Source organism: Podarcis cretensis (assembly GCF_951804945.1).
Source record: "Podarcis cretensis genome assembly, chromosome: 1".
Taxonomy (NCBI): Eukaryota; Metazoa; Chordata; class Lepidosauria; order Squamata; family Lacertidae; genus Podarcis; species Podarcis cretensis.
Genome location: NC_137170.1, coordinates 22,975,863 through 22,998,575, shown reverse-complemented (window position 1 = coordinate 22,998,575; position 22,713 = coordinate 22,975,863). Strand labels below are relative to the sequence as shown.

Sequence of the window (22,713 nt, the reverse complement as noted above, 5' to 3'; positions counted from 1 at the left end):
CTGCCCAAAGACATGCTCCGACCACAATGCAGTAAAGATGGAAATGAGAACAACAACAGCTGGCTCTTTCAGATGGAGAATGAATGACACCCTATTTAAAGATCCAGAGGTGTACCAAAAGGCCCAAAAGACTTTGAAGGACTATTTTGAGATAAATCTAAGGACAGAAGTGGAGAAACGAGTGATCTGGGACGCAAGCAAGGCCGTGATGAGGGGTTTCTTGATACAGCAGAACTCCTTGAAAAGGAGGAAACAACAGGAGAAGAAAGATAAAATTTTGGAAAGGATAAAAGACAGTGAAAAGAAACTGAGATCCAACCCAAAGTCACATGAGATCTTGAGACAAATCAAACTGTATCAGAAGCAATATATGGAATTGATGAATCAGGAGATTGAATGGAAAATTAAACGAATGAGACAAAAGACATTTGAATCGGCAGATAAATGTGGGAAACTCCTGTCATGGCAATTGAAGAAGAGATTGAAATTGAACACAGTTACAAGTTTGGAGGTAGATGGAAAGAATATTTCGAAACCAAATGAGATCAGCAACTGTTTTCAGAGCTATTTCAGAAGACTGTATGCACAAGGGCCGGAAAACGAAAGAGATATTGAAGAATTTCTTAAGAAATATGGATTACAAAAAATTTCGCAACAAAGTACAGCGTTTTTAAATGAGAAAATAACTGAACAAGAAATCGAGGGTGCCATTCAAAATATGCAATTGGGGAAATCTCCAGGGCCAGATGGACTAACCTCCAGATATTACAAAGCTTTGAAAGACTGGATAATTCAGCCACTTAAGGAGGTTTGCAACGAGATATTAGAGGGGAAAAGGGCACCTGAGACGTGGAAAGAAGCCTTCATCACACTTATACCAAAGACTGAGGTTGATAAAAAACAGATCAAGAACTACCGCCCCATATCACTACTTAATGTGGATTACAAAATTTTTGCAGACATTTTGGCAAAAAGACTAAAGAAGGTGCTGGTGGAGGAGATTCATAAAGACCAGGCAGGCTTTCTCCCGGGTAGGCATATATCTACTAATGTAAGGAATATAATTGACATTATAGAAATGCTGACAGTGAACATTAATACGAAGGCAGTTTTAATTTTTGTGGACGCGGAGAAAGCCTTTGACAATATATCTTGGAAATTTATGAAAAAGAATCTCCATGGGATGGGGGTAGGCCAAAGGTTTGAAAATGGTATAAGTGCAATTTATTCTGAGCAAAAGGCGAAGTTAATTGTAAATAATGTGGTTATGGATGAACTACCTATAGAAAAAGGGACACGTCAGGGGTGCCCAATATCCCCATTACTTTTTATATCGGTCCTGGAGGTCCTGTTAAATATGATTAGGGGAGATCAGCTGGTAAAAGGGATTCAGGTCGGAGCCAGACATTACAAATTAAAGGCTTTTGCAGATGACTTAGTACTGACCTTGCAAGAGCCAGACACTAGTACCAAAAGAGCTTTGGAATTAATTCAAGTATTTGGCCAGGTCGCAGGATTTAAGTTGAATAAACAAAAAACCAAGGTATTGGAAAAGAACTTAACAAATGTTGAAAGGGAAAGATTCCAAGAGGAAACTGGGTTAGTGGTGGCAAAGAGTGTAAAATACCTGGGGATTAACATGACATCTAAGAATGTGAACTTATTTAAGGACAACTATGACAAGTGCTGGACTGAGATAAAGAAAGATTTAGAAATATGGTCAAACCTGAAGCTTTCCTTGTTAGGTCGAATTGCTGTGATCAAAATGAATGTATTGCCTAGAATGTTATTTTTGTCTCAGACATTACAAATTGTTGATAAACTGGACTGTTTCAAGAAGTGGCAGAAAGACATATCTAAATTTGTCTGGCAGGGCAAAAAGCCCAGAATTAAGTTTAAGATACTTACCGACTCTAAAGAAAGAGGGGGGTTTGCCCTGCCGGACTTAAGACTTTACTATGAATCGGCAGCTTTCTGCTGGTTAAAAGATTGGCTACTTCTTGAAAATGCAGACATTCTAGATTTGGAAGGATTTGACAATAATTTTGGTTGGCATGCATACATCTGGTATGACAAGGTTAAAGTGTATAAGGGTTTCAAAAATCATATTGTCAGGAAAGCACTATATAATGTATGGACACGGTATAAAGATTTACTGGAAAACAGAACTCCCAGGTGGCTTTCACCTATGGAGGCTAAGGAAGTAAAGAAACTTAATATGACAACCAATTGGCCGAAATACTCTGAGATTTTAGAACAAGAAGGTGGTGAATTTAAATTACAAAGTTATGAGAAAATAAAGTCCAAGGTACGAGATTGGCTCCATTATTTTCAAATAATGGAGGCTTTCAAACAAGACAGGAAAATTGGTTTCCAGGTGGAGAAATCGAAATTGGAAACAGAATTGTTAGAACCCAATACTAAGAATTTATCAAGAATGTACAACTTGCTGTTGAAGTGGAATACAATAGATGAGACAGTGAAGTCTGCTATGGTTAAATGGGCACAGGACATAGGTCATGACATTATGTTTGCTGACTGGGAGCAGTTATGGACCACAGGTATTAAATTTACGGCATGCAATGCCTTACGAGAAAACATTATGAAAATGATTTATAGGTGGTACATGACCCCAGTCAAGCTTGCGAAGATTTACCATTTGCCCAATAACAAATGCTGGAAATGTAAAGAGACTGAGGGTACCTTTTTCCACCTTTGGTGGACCTGCCCAAAGATTAAGGCCTTCTGGGAAATGATTTATAATGAAATTAAGAAAGTGCTTAAGTGCACCTTTAACAAGAAACCAGAGGCATTTCTCTTGGGTATGGTCGGCCAGTTGGTGCCGAAGAAGGATAAGAATTTCTTTTTGTACGCTACTACGGCAGCAAGGATTCTTCTAGCAAAGTATTGGAAGACACAAGAGCTACCCACGCTGGAGGAATGGCAGGCGAAAGTGATTGACTTTATGGGACTGGCAGAAATGACCGGCAGAATCCGCGACCAAGAGAAAGAGACTGTGGAAGAAGATTGGAAGAAATTTAAGATGTATCTTAAGAATTATTATAAAACTGAGGAGTGTTAAAATGCTGAGGGAAAAGAAGACGTAGAATTGCAGCGATAATTGGGTTTAAAATTTAGGGTGGAATAGAGAAAGAGGACAAATTTTTATTTAATTGGGTAAGATAGGTTGCTGAATAATGGTACTAAACTAAGGATGCAAAAAGGGAAAGGTATGGGGAAGTCCGGGAAAAGAGGGTTATGAAAATAAGGTTATGAAAATATGAGTTTTTTGTTTGTTTGTTTTCTCTGTTGTTTTTTGTTTCTGTTAAAAATTGGAAATTAATAAAAATATTTATAAAAAAAAAATAAAAATAGAGGTTTCTGTTACAATCAAACAGTACATACATTTTGTGGCGGTGGGGGGGAATAAGTAAATTCTGCTCCTGAGCTGGTGAACTTACGCCGCCTACCTCATAATGTGTACGGCTGCTGCCGCTGATGGGCAGGGCCAGCCAAATATCTTTTTCTGCCTGAGGCGAAGGACAAGACGTCTGTTCCCTGTTGCACATACAGAAGCTGATTTCAGTACTGATGACACCACAACTTGTCCACTACAGTAAGCTAGCTTAAGAGGCAACGAGCAGACTATGCCGTTTGAGGCAGACACCACACACTGCCTCATAGCAAGGCTGTTAGAATAGTGAAATAACTGTGTCCAGTTCTGAGCACCACAGTTTAAGAAGGATATTGACAATCTGGAACCATGTGCAGAAGAGGGCAACCAAGATGACCAAGAGTCTGGAAACCAAACCTTATGAGGAATGGTTGAAGGAACTGGGTATGTTTAGCCTGGAAAAGAGGAGACTGAGAGGAGAGGTGATAGCCATCTTCAAATATCTTAAGGGCTGTCACATGGAAGAAGGAACATGCTTGTTTTCTCCTGCTCTTGAGGGTAGGACTCAAGGCAATGGCTTCAAGTTACAAGAAAGGAGATTCTGACTAAACATTTGGAAAAACTGTCTGACCGTCATAGCTGTTTGGCAGTGGAACAGACTCCCATGAGAGGTGGTGGACTCTCCTTCCTTGGATGCTTTTAAGCAGAAGCTGGATGGCCATCTGTCATTGTTATGTAGTGAAGTTTCACCCTGGGCCAGCAGGGGGATACTGTATATAGTTTTCACTCAGTTCTGTAGATAGTTTTCACTCAGGTCCACGTCAGTTATTTTAGGCGGGAAACTCTGGGTTGTTGTTGCTACAATGTTGACAGCCGGCTGCCTATAAAAGCAGGCCGGCTGAGCTGTTTGCTGTTGAGTTCTGTCCAGCTTGAAGTAAAGAGCTGCTCTGGAGAAATCGCTGTGTCGTCTGCTATGTTCGCCCACAACTTAACAGTCATGGATGCTTTAGCTGGACTAGATGACTCTTGGGCCCCTTCCAACTCTAGGATTCTATGATTCTAAAGCAACAACAGCATGTGTCCAAGCATATGCGTCCAGTCTGGCAAGTAGTTTTTCTACAAGATCTGCTACTGATATTGTGATGATGAGGTCTGCACCACATCCTGTGACCGCGATTCTCATTTTTCAGTACACCATTTCCTAGACATTTTCTCTCTCCCATGTGAAAACTTGTACGTAATGAGACAGAAACCTCCTTGCAGTTTGTCCAGACAGAAGTCACCCCACCTTCCTAGCCATTCTTCTCTTTCCTTTGCTGGAACTTGTCTCAAAGTCCCATTGTGTACATGCCATGCAACCTCTTTGACCTCTGCATCCATTCCCTTTTAGCAAAAATCTCAACCTGGTGACTTAACTGTCCCTTTCCCCACACCCTTTTATATGGAGCTGTCTTAAATGCATCAGATAATGTATGGAGGTGCAGGCGAAACCAGATAAACAACACAATCTTTAAGGGAACCACACTTGCAATTCTGCATAGAACAAATACTTGAATCTGCGAAAGACACCAGCGATCTGTGTCAGTGTAACAGCCATGAAGGTGCTCGGTAGGGAAGAGTCAATTGAGATCCTAGAGGAAGGAGATGGAGTTTGTTCTTCGGCCTGCTACTGTATTTCTGGGCTCTTGTTACCCTGTATAACACAAATTAAATTCATGTGTATGTCAGTGCTATTTTTCTAGAAAAAGATTTGCTGGAACTCACCTTGAACACCTCCCTCGCTCTCTTAGAATGCCAATGGCACCCACCTGAGAGGTGTCAGAACTGAGTCCCGGCTGAAAGAAAAGCTCTGTGTATGGTTAGCTGGAAAGGGAACGGGGAACCATTCTTGTATGTCTGGTTTTATTTGGTATAAATGTCTTATTTTATTTATTTGGAAGATTTCTATAACGTGCCACTTACTGGATAAAAGTGGTGTATGGAAAACTAAAGCAACAACAGACAACTAGAACAATCCACCCAATATTAGAAAAAAAAACAATTACACAAAAAAAATTAAATGAATACTAGGCCTGGGCGATAGAAGGAGCAGACTATGATGCTGGTTTCACTCAATTCCTTCCTCCAGTGGGCGCTGCTAGCAGAGGGACTCAGGAGCGGTGGTGGTTTCAGGAGAGGGAGAAACAAGCTGTATTGGTGAGGTGCCTATACAGCTTGTTCCTCCCTCTCCATCTTTGAACTGCTCAACTGAGGAGTGTGCGGTTGTTGCCCTTACCTCAGCTGAGCAGTTAAAGGAGTCCCTAGCCTGGCACTGGGACACGGATGGCGCTGTGGTCTAAACCACAGAGCCTAGGGCTTGCCGATCGGAAGGTTGGCGGTTTGAATCCCCGCAACAGGGTGAACTCCTGTTGCTCAGTCCCAGCTCCTGCCCACCTAGCAGTTCAAAAGCACGTCAAGTGCAAGTAGATAAGTAGGTACCGCTTCGTAGGGAAGGTAAACGGTGTTTCCGTGCACTGCTCTGGTTCGCCAGAAGTGGCTTAGTCATGCTGGCCACAGGACCCAGAAGTTGTCTGCGGACAAACGTCGGCTCCCTTGGCCTATAGAGCGAGATGAGCGCCTCAACCTCAGAGTCGTCCACGACTGGACCTAACGGTCAGGGGTACCTTTACCTTTAGCTTTAGCCTGGCACTGGCTCCCACAAGCCGGCGGCGGGGTGGGGGCTCTGTGAAACTACTCAGCAGAGGGGAGCGCAGTTGCCACTCCCCACAGCAAACAGATAAGGAGTCCCGATGCTCCGCACATGAGGGGCTGTCTCAGCTGTGGGGCAGGACCTTCCCTCTCCCCAGCTGAGCAGGGCAAACAAGCCATATTGTCCCAGCCTGCAAGCCTGGGTGAAACTGCTTCAGCTCTCGAGGTGTGAGCTGGGACAGTCTCACCCAGTGTATCGCAGACAGAGGCCAATGCATCTTGTTTCTTCAGCATCGTGGTATATCGCCAAACTGCAATGTATGGCTGGCGATACACCACGATGTTGAAAAGCTGATATCTCCCAGTCCTAATGAATACAAAGAAATATCAACCGATATCAACTCCTTCTCCTTCTGACACACCTCCCTATTCAGCTTGCACCCAGGACTCAACTCGGAGCCCCAAACAAGCTCACAGCTCTCTCACAAACATTGCACAAAGAGGAGACTTTCTGGAAACTGCTGACATCACCTTAGTTGTTCAATCCAGGCTTGCTTTTTATAGGCAGGTGGATAATGCACCCTCAAGCTACACACAGCTGCGTCCCATTCAGCAGTCGGCTGCATTGTCCACAATAAGTTCCGGGTACAGGTTTGATGAGGAAGAGATACCCATCTACCCACAGTTCCTCCTCTAACCTCTTCCTCTCCTCTAGCAGCTATGAGGATTGCCTAGCAGCTACAGCCTTCAAGCTGCAGATCCTAAACCTGCCACTAGCTACACCTGATCTGCTGCAATGGGACTCAAGCTGTTTGCAAGGAGGAAGTGGCCCCTTGCTGAATTAGAGCAATGTTTGGAGTGGCTGACCGCAAAGTCTGCAAGCAAGAATTGTCTAATTTTCTCTGTGGACTCATGTGTTAAAACAAATGGCTTATGCCTTCAGCTCTTTGGGGGGCTGAATTGTTTTGTATAGTTATGGTTTCAGCTAAAGGAAATGCGTTCACCTTAACCCCTCGCGAGTTTTGTTCCACCTAATCCCCAGAGGAGCCAGACAGGGAGAGGTTGCCCCAGGACAACTGAAAAATAAAGCTGAACTGAAAAATAAAAGAGAGTGGCAGTTCAGACACGCCCTAACTGTACTGCTGGTTTATCAGGAGCTCTCTGTATTGGAACCTGTTGTTTGCACTAACCTTACAAGGAAAACAATGTTATCAAATAAATGGCATGCCAATATAGTCTCTGAAAAAGGAACAAGTTAGAAGACTTAATGGTTCGTGGTCTTTTAAAGCACATACCGGTAGCTCTCCCACAGGGGGAACTGTACTGGCTGCTAGGTTGCTACCAAACTAACTTTAAAGTTTTGTTGTTAGTCTGTAAAGCCATATACACAACTCTAAACTATCACACCCGGCAGATGCCTTCTTTCGTTTAGGCCTGTCTGCAATGAGACTACCTAATGAATAGAGGGGTTAAATCCTGCTGCTTTGCCAGCAGGACCTGTTCCCTGTTCACCTGATTGACAATGGGGAAATAATTGAGGGGAAATAGCCTCACAGAACAAATTGGAGTCCCCAGTTGTGTTAAAAACATATTTGTTAGCCCAGGCCTTCCACAATCATTAGAACTACTGACTGGGCAGGGACATTACTAAAGGTAATCTTGGACATCTAAATTGCTCTCAGGACTGAGGGAAGAAGAATGGCGGGTTCCTGGCTTTCCTCTCAGACTTCGTTCAACAGAGATCAGTTCATTCTAAGCAAAGAAGAAACACCAAAGCAAATATATTGGATTAACTGTGGTTTCTTTAACTGTGCATGAGTAACTGATATGATGTAAGGGTCCAGGATGTGGCTGAAGAAATTCCGTGTAATTTTCCGCTTTGGGACATGAAAAGAGGCCTATTAAGATGGCAGCAGGCTGATTTCTATTGCATAATGCCTGAGGATCATCTAACAAAATCTCTCTTCCCCACCCCACCCCAGAAAGAAGATTGTACAGTTTAATGACTATGGATTAATTCTGAGAAAAATCAGAGGTTTGGGGCCAGGACTAAGCAGAGGGAAACAATCTGAAATAAACAATATTATCCTTCTGTGATGTGCAGCGATAATAAAAGCGTATGTGTGTGGCAGGGGGAGATGCATAGAAGCATAGTTTTCCTATTTGAGGTTCCCATATTCCTTTTCCTGCATCCAACTTTTTTAAAAAACCAACACTTTTAACAGAGAAATCTTATGACTTCGGTTGCTAAAAACTGTGGGAGGGGAGAGTGCTGTTGTGCTCAGGTCTTGCTCGAAGGTTTCACACAACAGTTATGCAACTCCCCAGTCAAGGAGATAAGTAACTATACAACCTTTAGAAGACACCTGAAGGCAGCCCTGTATAGTTGTTTTTTTAATTGATTAATGTTTTATTATGTGTTCATCTATGTTGGAAGTCACCCCGAGTGGCTGGGGCAACCCTGTCAGATGGGTAGGGAATAATAATAATAATAATAATAATAATAATAATAATAGAATAGGACATTCCTACTTTCATCAGAGAAATGTTGGAGGGTGTGTTCTCAGAGTGACCAAGATGCCCATGGACCTGAGAACATCACTCTGCCCACCTGTGCTTTCCAGCAACTGCTATTCAGAGACATACTTCCTCCAGACAGGCAGCAGGCAAAGAGCGGTAGATTCATAATCTGGGGAACCGGGTTCACGTCTCCGCTCCTCCACATGCAGCTGCTGGGTGACCTTGGGCCAGTCACACTTCTTTGAAGTCTCTCAGCCCCACTCACCTCACAGAGTGTTTGTTGTGGGGGAGGAAGGGAAAGGAGAATGTTAGCCGGTTTGAGACTCCTTAAAGGGAGTGAAAGGCGGGATATCAAATCCAAACTACTATTCTTCTTCCCTTTTTAACCAGGCCTTTTGTTGACCTGATTGACACCCTTTAAAAATGTGGCTCTTTTTGGGTGTGTGTGGGTGTGTTATTGGGTTATTGTTTTTATGTTTATTTTATATATTGGGATGCTTTCTGTGAACCGCCCTGAGACCTCCGGGTGTAGGACAGTATATAAATTACCGGTAAATTAAATTAAAATTTATTAGCCCTTCGTAGCCTTATCCTCAATGAATCTGTCAAAATCTCTTTTGAAGCCATTATAACTTCTTCTAGCAAATTCCATAGTCCATGCGCCGTGTGAACAAGTACTTTATTTCCTGAACCTTCCAACATTCAGCATCATTGAATGTCCACAATTTCTAGTATTATTAGAGGGAGAAAAACCTAGCTCAGTCCACTTTCCCTGCACCATGCAGAATTTTATACATCTCTACCATGTCTCCTCTTACTTGCTTTTAAGAAGCTCCCAGTGCTGCAGCCTTTCCTCATAGGAGAATTGCTCGCTGATCATTCCAGTTGCCCTTTTCTGAACCTCTTCCAGCTCTGCGGCATCCTTTCCAAGGTGAGGCGACCAGAGCTTTACACAGTGTCCCAAGTGTGGTTGTGCCATAGATTTGTATATAACCGCTTTATGATATCAGCAGTTTTACTTTTCAGTTCCTTCCCTAATGACTCCTAGCATGGAATTTGCCCCTTTCGCAGCTTACTGCACCTTGGGTCAACATCTCCATCGGGCTCCGTATGGGCCTTTTCCCCATATCAGCAAAACCCCTGAGGCATGGGAAGCAGCTGTGTTGCTGATTGCACCCACATGTCCCTAACTCCACATGCTGGTTTATCAATCACTGAAATAAAATTGAAGCAGGCATCTGCAGCTAGGTGGAAAGGCAATACAGCCATACCTTGGTTCTCGAATGCCTTGTGACTTGAATGTTTTGGCTCCCGGACGCCGCAAACCCAGAAGTCAGTGTTCCGGTTTGTGAAAGTTTTTCGGAAGCCAAACGTCTGACACGGCTTCTGATTGAGTGCAGGAAGCTCCTGCAGCAAATTGGAAGTTGCGCCTTGGTTTCCGAAGGTTTTCAGAAGCCGAACGGACTTCCGGAATGGATTCCATTTGAGAACCAAGATACGACTGTATCTATATGCATAAACTAGTCAAACTGAGAAACAATACAATGCACATTTCGACAGAATGCAGAATAAAAACACAGGATAAAAAATGGAAATAAGTAAAACAAAACAGCAAAACAATACCGCCTTGCCACAGTCACATTTAAAAGGCTGTATCATATTTATCAGCCAAAGGCCTGTTTGAAGAGGAACATTTTTGCCAAGCGCCTAAAATATATATAACGAAAGCGCCAGGTGAACCACCCTAGGAGGTCATTCCACAAATGAGGAGCCACTACAGAGATTTCCTGGTCTCATGTTATCACCCTTCAGATGTTATATAGAGAAGGCACACACAAAAAGGGCCTCAAATGATGAATGCAGAGTCTGGGACACTTTATATGGTTTGTTTTATGGTTGGCGTCAGGTGTCAAAATGTCTTGACCCTGGATTTGGAACATTATTCCACTAAACCTAGAGAAAAGCCCTAGACCAGAAACCTCAACTCTAAGGTTGTATCACAAATCTTTTAAAGATGCCACAAGCTCTTTAGGCCTCGTTAATGAACCCTGACTCTCATAAAGGTAATGTGCGCCATCTAGTGGGCTTCAGCGGAACTGGGAGAACAGGAGGAGAAACCTTCAGGGAGGTGGTTGGTGCCTTTGCTGCCTGAATGGCTTTCAGTGAGCACAGCGGATTTCTCTAGCTCTCACATAATGTGGCATGCAGAAAGACCGTGTCACCTCAGTTTCATAGGAGAAGGCCTTTTTGTTATTATGGTGTGTGTGTGGGGGGGGGGTGAGGGCCCCTCAACAGATTTTGAAATACTAGGGACTTTATTTTCCAGCATTGTCTCTGGTGTTGCTTTTGTTAAGCATGGAAATTTAAGGCTGTTGTTTTCTTTATCCTATATGATTTATTTACACATATATTTACAAGCTGAGCCTAATATGGAGGAGTCCACAGCATTCTTAGCCTGAGAGGTTCTGGCTTCTTCCATTGCTTAAGCAGACCCAAGCATTATTCTCAAGCCTTGCTCCTTGCCCCCATTCCCCCCTCCCTTTCACTCCTTTCTCAGGAGTCACACATGACTCCAACACACTCTGGGCGCAAGGGGGCGGGGCACGGGTCAGAGAAGAAAGGCATTGCGCAGCCAACCCCCACCGCCACTGGGGCGACCCCAGCCCTTCTGGCACCTCGCTCCCCAGATCCCAGCCTTGCAAGGCTGCTCGGTGTGGGGACGCGATCGGTTGCTTTGCTTGTGTTTTGAAAGACACTCACTGCTGCAGGGCGCCTGTTTGTGCGTGTTGTGTTTTCCTGTGGAAAGTTCCACTTCCAAGTTCCACTTGGCCCCCACCCCACAAATCCAGTGGGATGGAGTCAGGCTTCGCCCCCCTCCCCATGGCTCCCAGCCGCTGTTCAGGATGCTAGTGTTGGGAGGCGGGTGTGCCGCGTGCTCAGAGCCAAGCGCCGGCACCGGGAAAGCGGCGCACCCACCTCCCAGCTGGCTGGCCATTTTGTCGCCCCCTTCATTGATGACACCCAGGGCGGCCTACCCCACAGGCTAACCCCTCCAAGGTAATTAAAGGTAAAGGGACACCTGACCATTAGGTCCAGTCGTGGCTGACTCTGGGGTTGCGGCGCTCATCTCGCTTTATTGGCCGAGGGAGCCATGCGGCCAGCAGGACTAATCCGCTTCTGGCGAACCAGAGCAGTGCACAGAAACACTGTTTACCTTCCCGCCGGAGCGGTACCTATTTATCTACTTGCACTTTGACGTGCTTTCGAACTGCTAGGTTGGCAGAAGCTGGGACTGAGCAACGGGAACTCACCCTGTCGCGGGGATTCGAACCGCCAACCTTCTGATCAGCAAGCCCTAGGCTCTGTGGTTTAACTCACAGCACCACCTGCGTCCCTCCAAGGTAATTAGACTGATTTAATTAGCACCATCTTGGCCTAATTAGCCCTTAACACATGCTAATTTCAGAGGGTTTAAAACGGTCTAATACACAGGTCTGGCATCCCGTTTTAACACACAAGCTCTAATTAAATCCTAACGTTTACTAAACCCAGGCATTAAGCGCCCGCAAACCTATAACAATAAGAAGAAATACTTTTCTTATGTACTTGGGGGGGGGGGGGAGCAGAGACAAGGAACTAGATCCAGTCCACTCTCCTTGGGTGGGTGGTGGGGTATCATATGAGATAAGACAATTCAAATTTAAGCCTGTGGCTGCAATGAAAGACCCAAGAGCACACTCTACCTCTTCCTTTGCCGCTTGCCTTCAACACTTTTAAAATTTGGCACCTTTTTCTGTTGCCATGCCACCTGACAGCAGTTGACAGACAGGTGGGAGTGATTGGGCTAAGCCGCATTGTGCGTCAAATGGGGAAGCCTGCAGGTGTAGTTAGGTTGACATAATGAGGTCTGTAAGCTTAATTAGGCTGGAAGTTCCCCTGCAGTGGGAAATTGGCAAGGAGTTTTGGTTGCTTATGTATTTCATAAAATTTAATGCACAGCTTGATTTTCTTTTCTTTTTAAAAAACCACCTCAAACACTTTGCACAAAAGATAAAACAATAAAATTGTGTGTGATGTTGCAGTCCTTTGGTTGGTGATTTTTCAAGCCAGTTGCTCAAATTGTGATATCTGAGCTGGGCTGGGCTTGCTTGGTATGTGGCTCAGGTGCTGAGTTTGAAGTGTTGCTTGCTGTTTTTACATTGTGTTGCTGAATCAGGATTTTTAAAAAAATCTCTTCATGGCGCCTAGCGCATGCTGGTGCAAGCAGGCAAAATTTGTGGCCTGATCGTAACTTGGCGGCTTGGCGCTGTTGTGAACCAGCAGGTATTTAAAACTGAAAGTTTTCGAATGGTCTCCCACCCTCCTATTCAGTACTGTACAAAAACAGAAACCACTTTTTCTTCTACATTATGGGATGGGGTGGTAGAGAGTGACTTAAGCCCGTGGTTACTGATCTTGCTCAGGAATGCGTATGTGTATGTATGTGTGCTTGGATAAAGAGCGAGTCTGCCTCAATGAAGCACTAACGACACTTTTCTTCTCTCAAACTGATGCATTACAGTGAAGTGAGGCTACGGCTGCTTTCCCTTCCAGCCTTCCGCTCCTACTCCGCAAATGGCAGCATTCAAACAGAACCCGGAAGTGGAGCTCTGCATTACTAACTCTTTACCCCTTTTCCATTCCTGGGATGGGAGAATGGGATGGGGGGACTTAAGACATTTTATTCTGTTTATTTATCTGCACGCCTTAGCGAGCAACGGTCCTGCTCTTTGCCTGCAGCAGCCTTAATTACTATGGGAGGGGGGAATGCTAAGAACAAAACAAAAATACAAATTATTTCCCCTCATCCCACTCTTTCCAGACTTTCCCCTTGGGTGGTTGACAAAAGGGCGGGGGTGGGACCCCGAGGCGGCATCTTCAAAGCGCCTGGATTTGTTTTCCATTGCCTCCCAGCAGCTGCCGCCTCTGCAATACGAAGCTAACACACCTGAGGGGGGGGAGGGGGAGCAAGGGTGTCGAAAACATCCCGGAAGACACAGTGCGCAAACCAAAGGAGCCGCGCCCCTTTGGCGGCGCCTCTGCAGGCCGTAAAAGCGGGAATCGTCGGCTAAGGCAATTCGACCCTCCTCACGTGACTGCAGCCATGTCGCGCGGCACCGGAAGCAGAGCTCGGAGGAGGCGGGCCCTGGAAGGGCGGCGGAAGGGGTGGGCTCTGAGAGCGGCTCGACAGGAGAGGCGGCGGGGTGAGGAGGGTCGGGCCGCCCGCGCGCTCTCCTCCTGGCTGCTCGTTCCCGTGTTTTCCGGCGGAGGAAGGTAAGGGCGAGGGAGGCTGAGGCGGGGAGCGCCGGAGAGGGGCTGGGACTCTAGGCGCTTTGCACCGGCTCAGGGACACGCTGGCAGCCGCTGGCGGGGCAGCTCGGTCCGTAGAGCGTGAGGCTCCGAACCCCACGTCGGGCAAAAGGGCATTGCCAGGAGGTTGAGCTAGATGACCCCGGGGGCCCCCCTCCTATCCCACGATTCTGGGTTCAGCCTGACGAGGAAGACGGAGCACAGCCCTGTCTCGAATTCACTCTGAGAGCAGGGGCGCGGCCAAGTGGGCACATTCCTCCCCCGTGTACAAAATCAATACAAATCTGAGGTTCTGTTCCCCTCCCTCCACAACAAAAGCCTGCCCCCACTTCCTAACTAAAATCCCATTCCTGAGAGAGAAAGAGGCCACTTTGCTTACATTTGCTACTGGAAGCTCTTTACCCCCATTGCAAATTGGGGGGGGGGGAGAGTCGAGGACGACGACACTTGCGCACCCTCCCTCTGCTTAGAAGCAGTTTTGCTTGAGTAATTATATTCCCATCCTGACTTTCTCCCATAGGAGCCCAGGGTAGTGAACGCACAAGCAGCTAAACAATAAAAACATCCAAAAGGTTGCATTGTACGTGCCCAGAGGCACTCTTATTTATATCTCAGTCCATATCCATGCTGGGTTTTAGGTCAGATTTAAGTTTTGAGGAGTTATGAGGAAGAGGAAGGGAGCCCTTGGGAAAGGTTTAGAAGGAAGTATGGGCATGAGGTACTGTCAGCCTTTTGAGGAAGGCAAAATTGGGAGAAGTAACTCTCTAGGGTTGGGGGAGGAATAGTGCTGTGCAGACCGTTCCTCCTCTTAATGCTTGGGTTGCATTGTGTTTGTGGTTAGCGATTTTTAAATTTTTAAAAAACCTATTGTAATTCGGGTATTGAATGAGTGATACCCATGAGCTTTCTATGCAGTAGAAATGGGTGCGGGATATGAATAATCTTAGGCAGTTAGGTTACATTGAGGAAAGTGAGGGGAGATTACTATCTCACTTTAGGAAGTGGAATCATTTGCTTGGGTTAAACTGAAAAAACTTTGACAGACTTGAGAAGCTGTCTGACAGATAAGATAAAGATGCTACTATATCAAATATAGCTCTAGTTCTTTAGATAAGTATTTGTCTTCTTCAGTGAGCATTCATATGGAAAAGCTACTTCAAAATAGCTGGGTTGAAGAATGTGGCTGCTCTGGCACTATTACAGAATGCAGATGCTGTTCACCTGATGGGCAGAGGGGGCACATAATATGGTAAAGTGGTACGTTTTATTGTTCTAGTATCAGTGGGCAAGGTGAAAATCAAACTTTTTAGCATAGACGGCTCAGTCTCTTACTTTTGCCTGTTACGTGAGGCTTTAAGCTTTATTGAAAGAATGCAGGTGCACGTGTAATAAAAGTAAAGGACCGCCAAGGACCCATAACTGATTTTATCATGAATAGATGGTATTGGTTAGGGTAGTGTCAGCTGCAGAACAACGAAAGTAAAACCAGGATAATTAAGAATGTCATGATGTTTCTTCTTGCCTTTCTTTTCTGCATTCTAAAATTCCTTTGACGTCTGGTGTTGATGATACCGGTGTTATAACTTGAACAATATGCTCATTAGTCCACTTTTGGAGACAAAATGATCTGTAGGTGAACCCAATTGAGGCAGGAGTTTGTTAAAAAGGTGAGCATCCCAATGGTATTGCCCAGGGACAAACTGCTCAAGGGACAGATATCCTGTAAAGTCCCTGCAGTGCTGGCCTAACATGTTTGCCTTGTGTTGTGCTGGTGAAATGAGCAGTGTGCTGCCTCCTAAGCAGTTGCTTTCCATTGGAAACAGCTCGAGTTGTAAGATTATGCTGTGTATTTATGATACTGTAAATGTGCCAGTAGTTGCAGGGCTGACACTGACCCTTTCCCCCAGTACAGAAGTGGGGAGAAGACAATTTTCCATTTGTGGACAGCTGGCCAATTTTCAGTCAACTTCCTGCTGCTCATGGTTGTTAGGGTTCTTGGGTCTGATCCAACAAAGTACTTACAATCTTAAGGATGAGTGCATAGTTCAGGTCACTTAATAGATTTGTCACACCTTAACTGATGAGTGATCCTGAGTATGTACTCTAAAACACGTCAGTGGAACACAGCTGAATGGATAGGTCTCAGCCATAGGTGTCCTTATGTATTTTTTAGAACTCATCTGTTACTTTTGCAACTGTTCTGTAACTGTTTTGTTACCTTTTGTACATTATCTTGGGACATGCATGGAAAGAGATTAATAATAACAATAGTAGCAAGACAAAGTTTCTAGTAGAGAAAGAAAAGTGTACCATGCCAGCTCTAGTCAGTGTGGCTAAGTTGAGTTTCCAAATTCGGCTGCTGCAGTATACCATTTCCACACTGTGATAAACAAGTTGCCACAGGTCGCACTAAATAGCATCATGCACATAAATGAATTTCTCATTGTGACCTATCTGAAATGCTGCCTTTTAAATGTGTTTCTCATTCCTATAGCAACCTTTGCAACTGAAAGATGTATGCCTAGAATTGCTACGCAGATAAAACTGGCATGACCTGCACTGCAACTTATCAGAGTGCCTGAGTTCCCAGTATATTTCTTTAATTAGTTGTGCTTCAGAATTGCCCTTGAAACAACATTTTTTGCAAAATTGTAAATGGTCTTTGCAGCTATGCAAGCATACCGGTAACTGAAAGAGGCCTGATGGGCAGGTTTCATAATGTGTTGTGTCCTGGGGTGGTGACTGCAGAGCAAGGATGGCCAAAGTGAACTTTCACTGGATCATCTTGTGTTAACAGTGTCCACTTTGGTAATGAGATCCTTTCGCAGCAGCTTGTTGTAGGTCTAAATAAATAGACACATGGGAAGATAGGAATTGAGCTGTTAGTCATGCTAAGATTAATCTTGCCCAACATTCCATTTCCAAAAGTTGCTGGCTAGACGTCTTTGGGAGCTCAAAACAAGGGGTGGTGGTGGATCTGCTGTCTTGGTCACCAATTCCATTTAGCATTCATATACTGCCTCTGTCTATAGTGGCGTCACAGCTATTGTTGCTAATAGCCGTTGATAGATCTGCCCTCCCAAGAAATCCAGAACTAAAACAATTAAAACATGTCTTCTAAAATGCTACCAGGCCTGCTTTGATTATTGCCCACACACTATCTTTAACTCTTTAAAAAGGAAGAGTTAAAAAAACATTCAGTCGCAAAAAGCTGGCTGCATATTCGTGGCTCCAAGTTCATTGTGGTCATGGTTTGAAAAACAAGGTTCTAAAAAGACTTTTGGTTTTGACATTTACAAAAATCTGGCAGGGAATTCTCAAATATGTGAATTGACTTTATACTGTAGGTAACAGGCAGCCTTTAGTGTGTTGGTCTTTAGCGTGTTGCTCAATCCTGTTGCTTATTCCTAAAGATTTGGGGATGGCCAGTGGTTGAGGGGAAGGTTGGTTCTACATATTATTTTTCTGACTAAAATGTGCTTGTAGATCTCATGATCAGGCAGCAATGAATGATAATGACAGTCACATGATTATTAGCTGGCAGTTGTATGTCACTTTTTGTGGCGAGAGGTGGTGTAGATTATTGGTAAAACAAGTTCTGCAGCTTGCATTTGTTAAAAGATAATTCTTTATTTCAAGTACAGATAAGTTGAAAAACTGTTACTTAATGTTCTTTACTTTCCTGAGTGGTCATAACTGTATAACTCTGCCCCTGGACTTTAGTTTCCCTTCGATAAGATGGAGCACTGAAGATCTATGGGGCCTTTGTGATATGCACATTTACAAATACAGTGGTACCTCGGTTTACGAACTTAATCCGTTCTGGAATTAAACCGAAACCGTTCTTAAACCGAGATGCACTTTCCCTAATGAGGCCTCCCGCTGCCAGTGCCCTTCCACCGTTTGGATTCCGTTCTTAGACTGAGGTAAAGTTCGCAAACCGGGAGACTACTTCAGGTTTTGCAGAGTTCGTAAACTGAATTGTTCGTAAACAGGACTGGCAACAAAGCTGCTAATCTTGTTTCAGGATTGCCATTATACTGAAGAGCAAGTAGTGAGCTGCACTACAGAGTTTACAGTACAGTGGTACCTCAGGTTACATACGCTTCAGGTTACAGACTCCGCTAACGGAGAAATAGTACCTCAGGTTAAGAACTTTGCTTCAGGTTGAGAACAGAAATCGTGCTCCGGCGGCGCGAAGGCAACAGGAGGCCCCATTAGCTAAAGTGGTGCTTCAGGTTAAGAACAGTTTCAGGTTAAGAACGGACCTCCGGAACGAATTAAGTACTTAACCTGAGGTACCACTGTAGTTTCATTTTGGATTTACAGTAGTTTCATTTTGGATGGAGACTTAGGGAGTTTTTGTTATTCATGTTAGTTGACAAATATTATCGTTTTGCTATTCTTGTTTTAATCAACAAGTTATTTTATGATGTATTAAATATTTCCCCCTTATAATGTGTTTGACAGGTAGAGAGTTAAGTTCTAATAATTTTCTGAGATGTGTGTGTTAATATTTTTGTGTACCCAGCTACATTATGGAATGTCTTGTCTGCTCTGGAGGTTCAGCCAGCCTCCCCTTTTATCCCCTTCCATTGGTCGATGAATACCTTTGTATACCTGCAGGTTTTTTTGCTGCATTTCCTTAGATGTGGTTCTGTGTTGTGGACTGTTATCTTCCATGTTTGTGTTTTCTAATTGTGTTTTATTATTATCATGGTTTCACTTCATGTAAACCGCTTTGAGAAAGGTGTTGGCCTCAAGGGCATAGAAGTTTTAAGAGTAATAAAAATTCAGCAGACTGCATGCCAGGTGTGCTTCAGTTTTAGCAAAGCTCATGGCTCATGGTATTCAACTAAATTTTACCCCAAGTAGACTCATTGGAATTAATGAACACCACTAAGCTGGGTCAATTGATTTCAGTGAGTAAAACTTAAGTTGAATACCACAGCATGTCCAAATTGGGACTTTACACAAATAGTTTCCCTACTTCTCAGACAGGCGTGTCATTCCCCCCTCGCGCCCAAGAAAGGTCAGAAGAAACTTCCAGTCATCAAACAACTGATCATAATGGATGGTTTCCCCTTCCTCTTTCCTTCTCTGCCCCCTCAACCAGTGACTATTTCAAGCACATGTTACAGTGGGCATTTTGCTTTTCTTGTCTGATGCAGTCCAGTTCTTTGTGTCTAGATCAGAAGATGAAATTAAATGAGATAACCTTGCACCAGGGATATCTTCTAGCTACAATAAATCCTGCTTTTGTTGCAGGCTTAGGGACCAGCCAGGATGTCTCCCTGCTACTTGTTCCTCTTTCAGTCAAAAATGAGAAAGGAAAAGTTGCAACTTGTTCTCCTTGGGGAAGGAGGTAATTGGTAGACTGTTCTTATCACAGGCATCAAACTTCATTGGTCTGTCATTTTTGCAGAAGACTGGATAAACTTGGAAGTCTAGTGTGGTATTTTGAGAATCAGAAAGCAAGAGGAAGCACACAGCAGAATGGAGAACAGTTTTAAACTTCATTCTTAACAGTACTGTACTTAGTCAAGAAAACAGATTTTTCTGGGTAACTACCAGCCTAAAACCATTAAGGTTCAAAGCACTAACCCAGTAGTCTGTTTCTTCTACATGCGAACAGCCACAATATGGGATCAGGCACATGGGTGTGGAAAGACTGGTGAGAACCACACGCTACAAAGATAGAGTTGCTGTGGTTTTTTTGACTGCAATGATTCAATGAAGTGATGAAAGATTTGCCCTGAGGGGCTCCATGGAGCCATGTTGGCTGGATAGGAACAAGTATTGCCCTGAATTTAAAAAACTGTTGATGAAGTTGTTAGTGTATTAATGCCAGCAGGGCCAGTGGTCAGGGATGACAGGAATTGTAGTCCAAAAACAACTGGAGATCTTCTTCATTCACTTGTAAGCATGCCCATCAGCGTCAGGGAAACTTTTGCAGCCCAAGGACCACATTTCCTTCTGGGCAACCTTTCAAGGGCCACATGCCAGTGGTGGGCAAAGCCAAAAGTAAAAGTGAGCAGAGCAAAAAAATGTAAATCTTAACTCTTGAGTGGTAAGCCAGTTTCTTTGTCCTTGCACACAAGCCCCTCCTCTATCCAGAGAAACAAGAAGCATTAAGACACATTCCAGCCATGCCAAACACTTAAGGAGTGTGTGGCTTAGGAATATATGTGACCCGGGGAGACTTCCAGGAGCCAAATAATAAGGCCCTAAGGGGCATGTGGTTCCCCATCCCTGATGTACATGGATTTTTTGGAGGGGTGCATGCTCTTGACTGCAGATGTTTACTGAAAGCCATGTAAGCCCGTTTTAAATCTCATGTGATATTTTGAGATTTATGCAACTCTCATAAAGTGACAGTTAAGGAATACAGCTGCTGTGTCTATGGTACTCCTTACATGGTATTATCCGCCCCACTCTGTCAGAGCAAGGTGCATAAGTTTAGGCTCCAAGTTCCCAGAGGTGTGAAGGCCCAGAGGAAAACCAGGGAAAAATGGGAGTGGGGTGGGGGCATGGCTTTTCCCCTTGGTCTTCACATCTCTCCTAGCTCCTCCCCACTTGTGTTAACTGTCTGGGCTGGAGGGCCAGTGTTGCAATCTCTGTACACAGGCTTTTGCTTCCCACTCGGTTTTCTCAAAGGACGCTTACACCAATTCTTACTCCCTTTTCCACTCTGTAAAGAGTGAACTGTGCTACTGAAACTGTCAAGTTTGTGGTTGGCTGGTAACTCTCAGGTTTTTGGGGAGGGGCTTAGGTCAGAGGCAGGGCATCTAATCTGCATGCAGTCAGTTCCAGCATTTCTAGGTAGGGCTTGGAGAAGTTTCTTTCTGAAATCCTGGAGAACCACTGCTGGCCAATGCCAACAGTGCTTCATATTTTTGCATGCCACCCCAATCTCTGAGTGGTGCAAGATTCCATCATTTCCAGGCACTTACCTGGGGTTTGTGTTTCCTTTCGGAAATGAGGCACAGTGGAGACTGTGTTGTCTTTATGATATATGGTTTATTTACACATATACATAGCCTGAGCCTACGATGGAGGGGTCCGCAGCTTCAGCACCCCAAGAGGGTCTTGCTTCTCCCATAGCCACAACCCTGGTTTGGACAGAAACCAATCATTGCTCTGCCTCTCTGGCTTTCCAGCTTGCTGCTTTACTTCTCTGCCACAATACCCTCCCTAACCTCTCTCCTCTAAAGCCCAGCTTTATCTATTGAGGGAGGGGGCCATCACCCACTTAACATCTCGCACACCCAGCCCCTTTGATTAAACTGGAATGTTGGGAAATAATGTAGCCTAACATGGCGGGATAAAAACCTGATTAATAAGTAAAATTAAATTGGCTGCACTGCAGAATAAATCTTTGAAGACTGCAGCTTACATCCACTTGGGATCAGTCTTCAAAACCAACCATCTCATCATCTCTTTCACTTCTGCTGAAAATTTAACACCCTGTCTTTAGCATTTTGCACATTACACTTCCTACTGACATCTACTGGGAGATTTTTTTTTGGGGGGGGGGAGCAGAAACAGCATTTGCCCAGTAACACTTCAGCTACACTTAGAAAATTGTATCCTGTAACATGACAAGCTGATATTTAAGTGCTTTATCTTTTTCCTTTTTTTAAGGTTCAGAGCATGGAGAATGATGAACTTCCGTCAGAGGATGGGATGGATTGGTGTGGGATTATACTTAATAGCAAGTGCGGCAGCATTTTACTATGTCTTTGAAATCAATGAGACTTACAACAGACTAGCACTGGAGCATATCCAGCAACCTCCTGAAAAACTGAGAGAAGAAACAACCTGGATGCACTCCTTAAAAACACGGCTGCTGTCCGTGCCCTTTTGGCTGTGGACTATTATCTTCTTGATCCCTTATTTACAAATGTTCCTGTTCCTTTATTCCTGTACAAGAGCTGATCCCAAAACGGTGGGCTACTGTATTATTCCGATTTGCCTGGCTGTCGTTTGCAATCGTCACCAAACATTTGCGAAGGCCTCCAACCAAATTAGCAGATTGCAACTGATTGACACTTAAACCCATCAGCATTTCCCGATGAACACTTTTAGATAACCTGAAGGATCTTGGCTGCATCATTTGAACATACAAATGGAATGTGAAATTCTTTTTCCCCGCGTTAACTACTGAATAGAGCATCAACCTATTTTTTGAATAAGTTGACTTTGAGTATAGGTGCATTCTATTTGGTGGAATAACTGAGCTTTCTTTGAGACTCGAGGATGACATTCTTCATATTTGCCTTATAATGCAGAATTTCTACACTCCTGAAGTTTTTGTGGAGAAAACCTATTTGAAACCTTATTTCACTGTGCACCCCCCCCCCTTTTATCTTCAAGCTTCCCTCAGGAGGAGGATCAGTGAAAACAGACTTTTCCTTTGTTATAATGTGTAAAGTTTGGAATGATCATAAACTCGCATTTAAGATATTGTGCTTTTTCCTTAAATAATGTTGCACTCAATAAAACAGGGCTTCGTTCACACACATGACTAAAAGAAAATGAGCCCTTCGTTCATTTATTGTTTTTTTGACTTCCAGTTCAGTGTAAGTTGTTAGGCCAGTTCTTCAGAAACTAATTTTCCATATATGGGAACAAAAATGCAACATGTGCTATATGTCAAATATGAAGGCTGTGTGTGAGAGGGGAAAGAGACAGAGAGCTGCTCTCAGTTTTGCTTTAAAATGCATGTGAACTGACAATTAGTTGCTGTTCATGTTTTAGGA

The 22,713-nt window shown here is 44.1% G+C and overlaps 1 protein-coding gene across 1 annotated transcript; it reads left to right on the top strand.

Moving 5' to 3' along the window:
* The first annotated feature begins 13,730 nt into the window (after positions 1–13,730).
* Positions 13,731–22,471, top strand: LYSET (lysosomal enzyme trafficking factor). Its single transcript, XM_079949511.1, has 2 exons — positions 13,731–13,915; positions 21,596–22,471. Exons 1-2 carry the CDS (start codon positions 13,746–13,748, stop codon positions 22,005–22,007), a joined length of 582 nt encoding a protein of 193 aa, XP_079805637.1. The 5' UTR covers positions 13,731–13,745; the 3' UTR covers positions 22,008–22,471.
* The last annotated feature ends 242 nt before the right edge of the window (positions 22,472–22,713 follow it).

Coding starts and splice junctions, on each gene's coding strand:
- LYSET (XM_079949511.1), top strand. CDS start 13,746: ATGTCGCGCGGCACCGGAAGCAGAGCTCGGAGGAGGCGGGCCCTGGAA. Junction 13,916..21,595: donor GTGTTTTCCGGCGGAGGAAG/GTAAGGGCGAGG, acceptor CCTTTTTTTAAG/GTTCAGAGCATGGAGAATGA.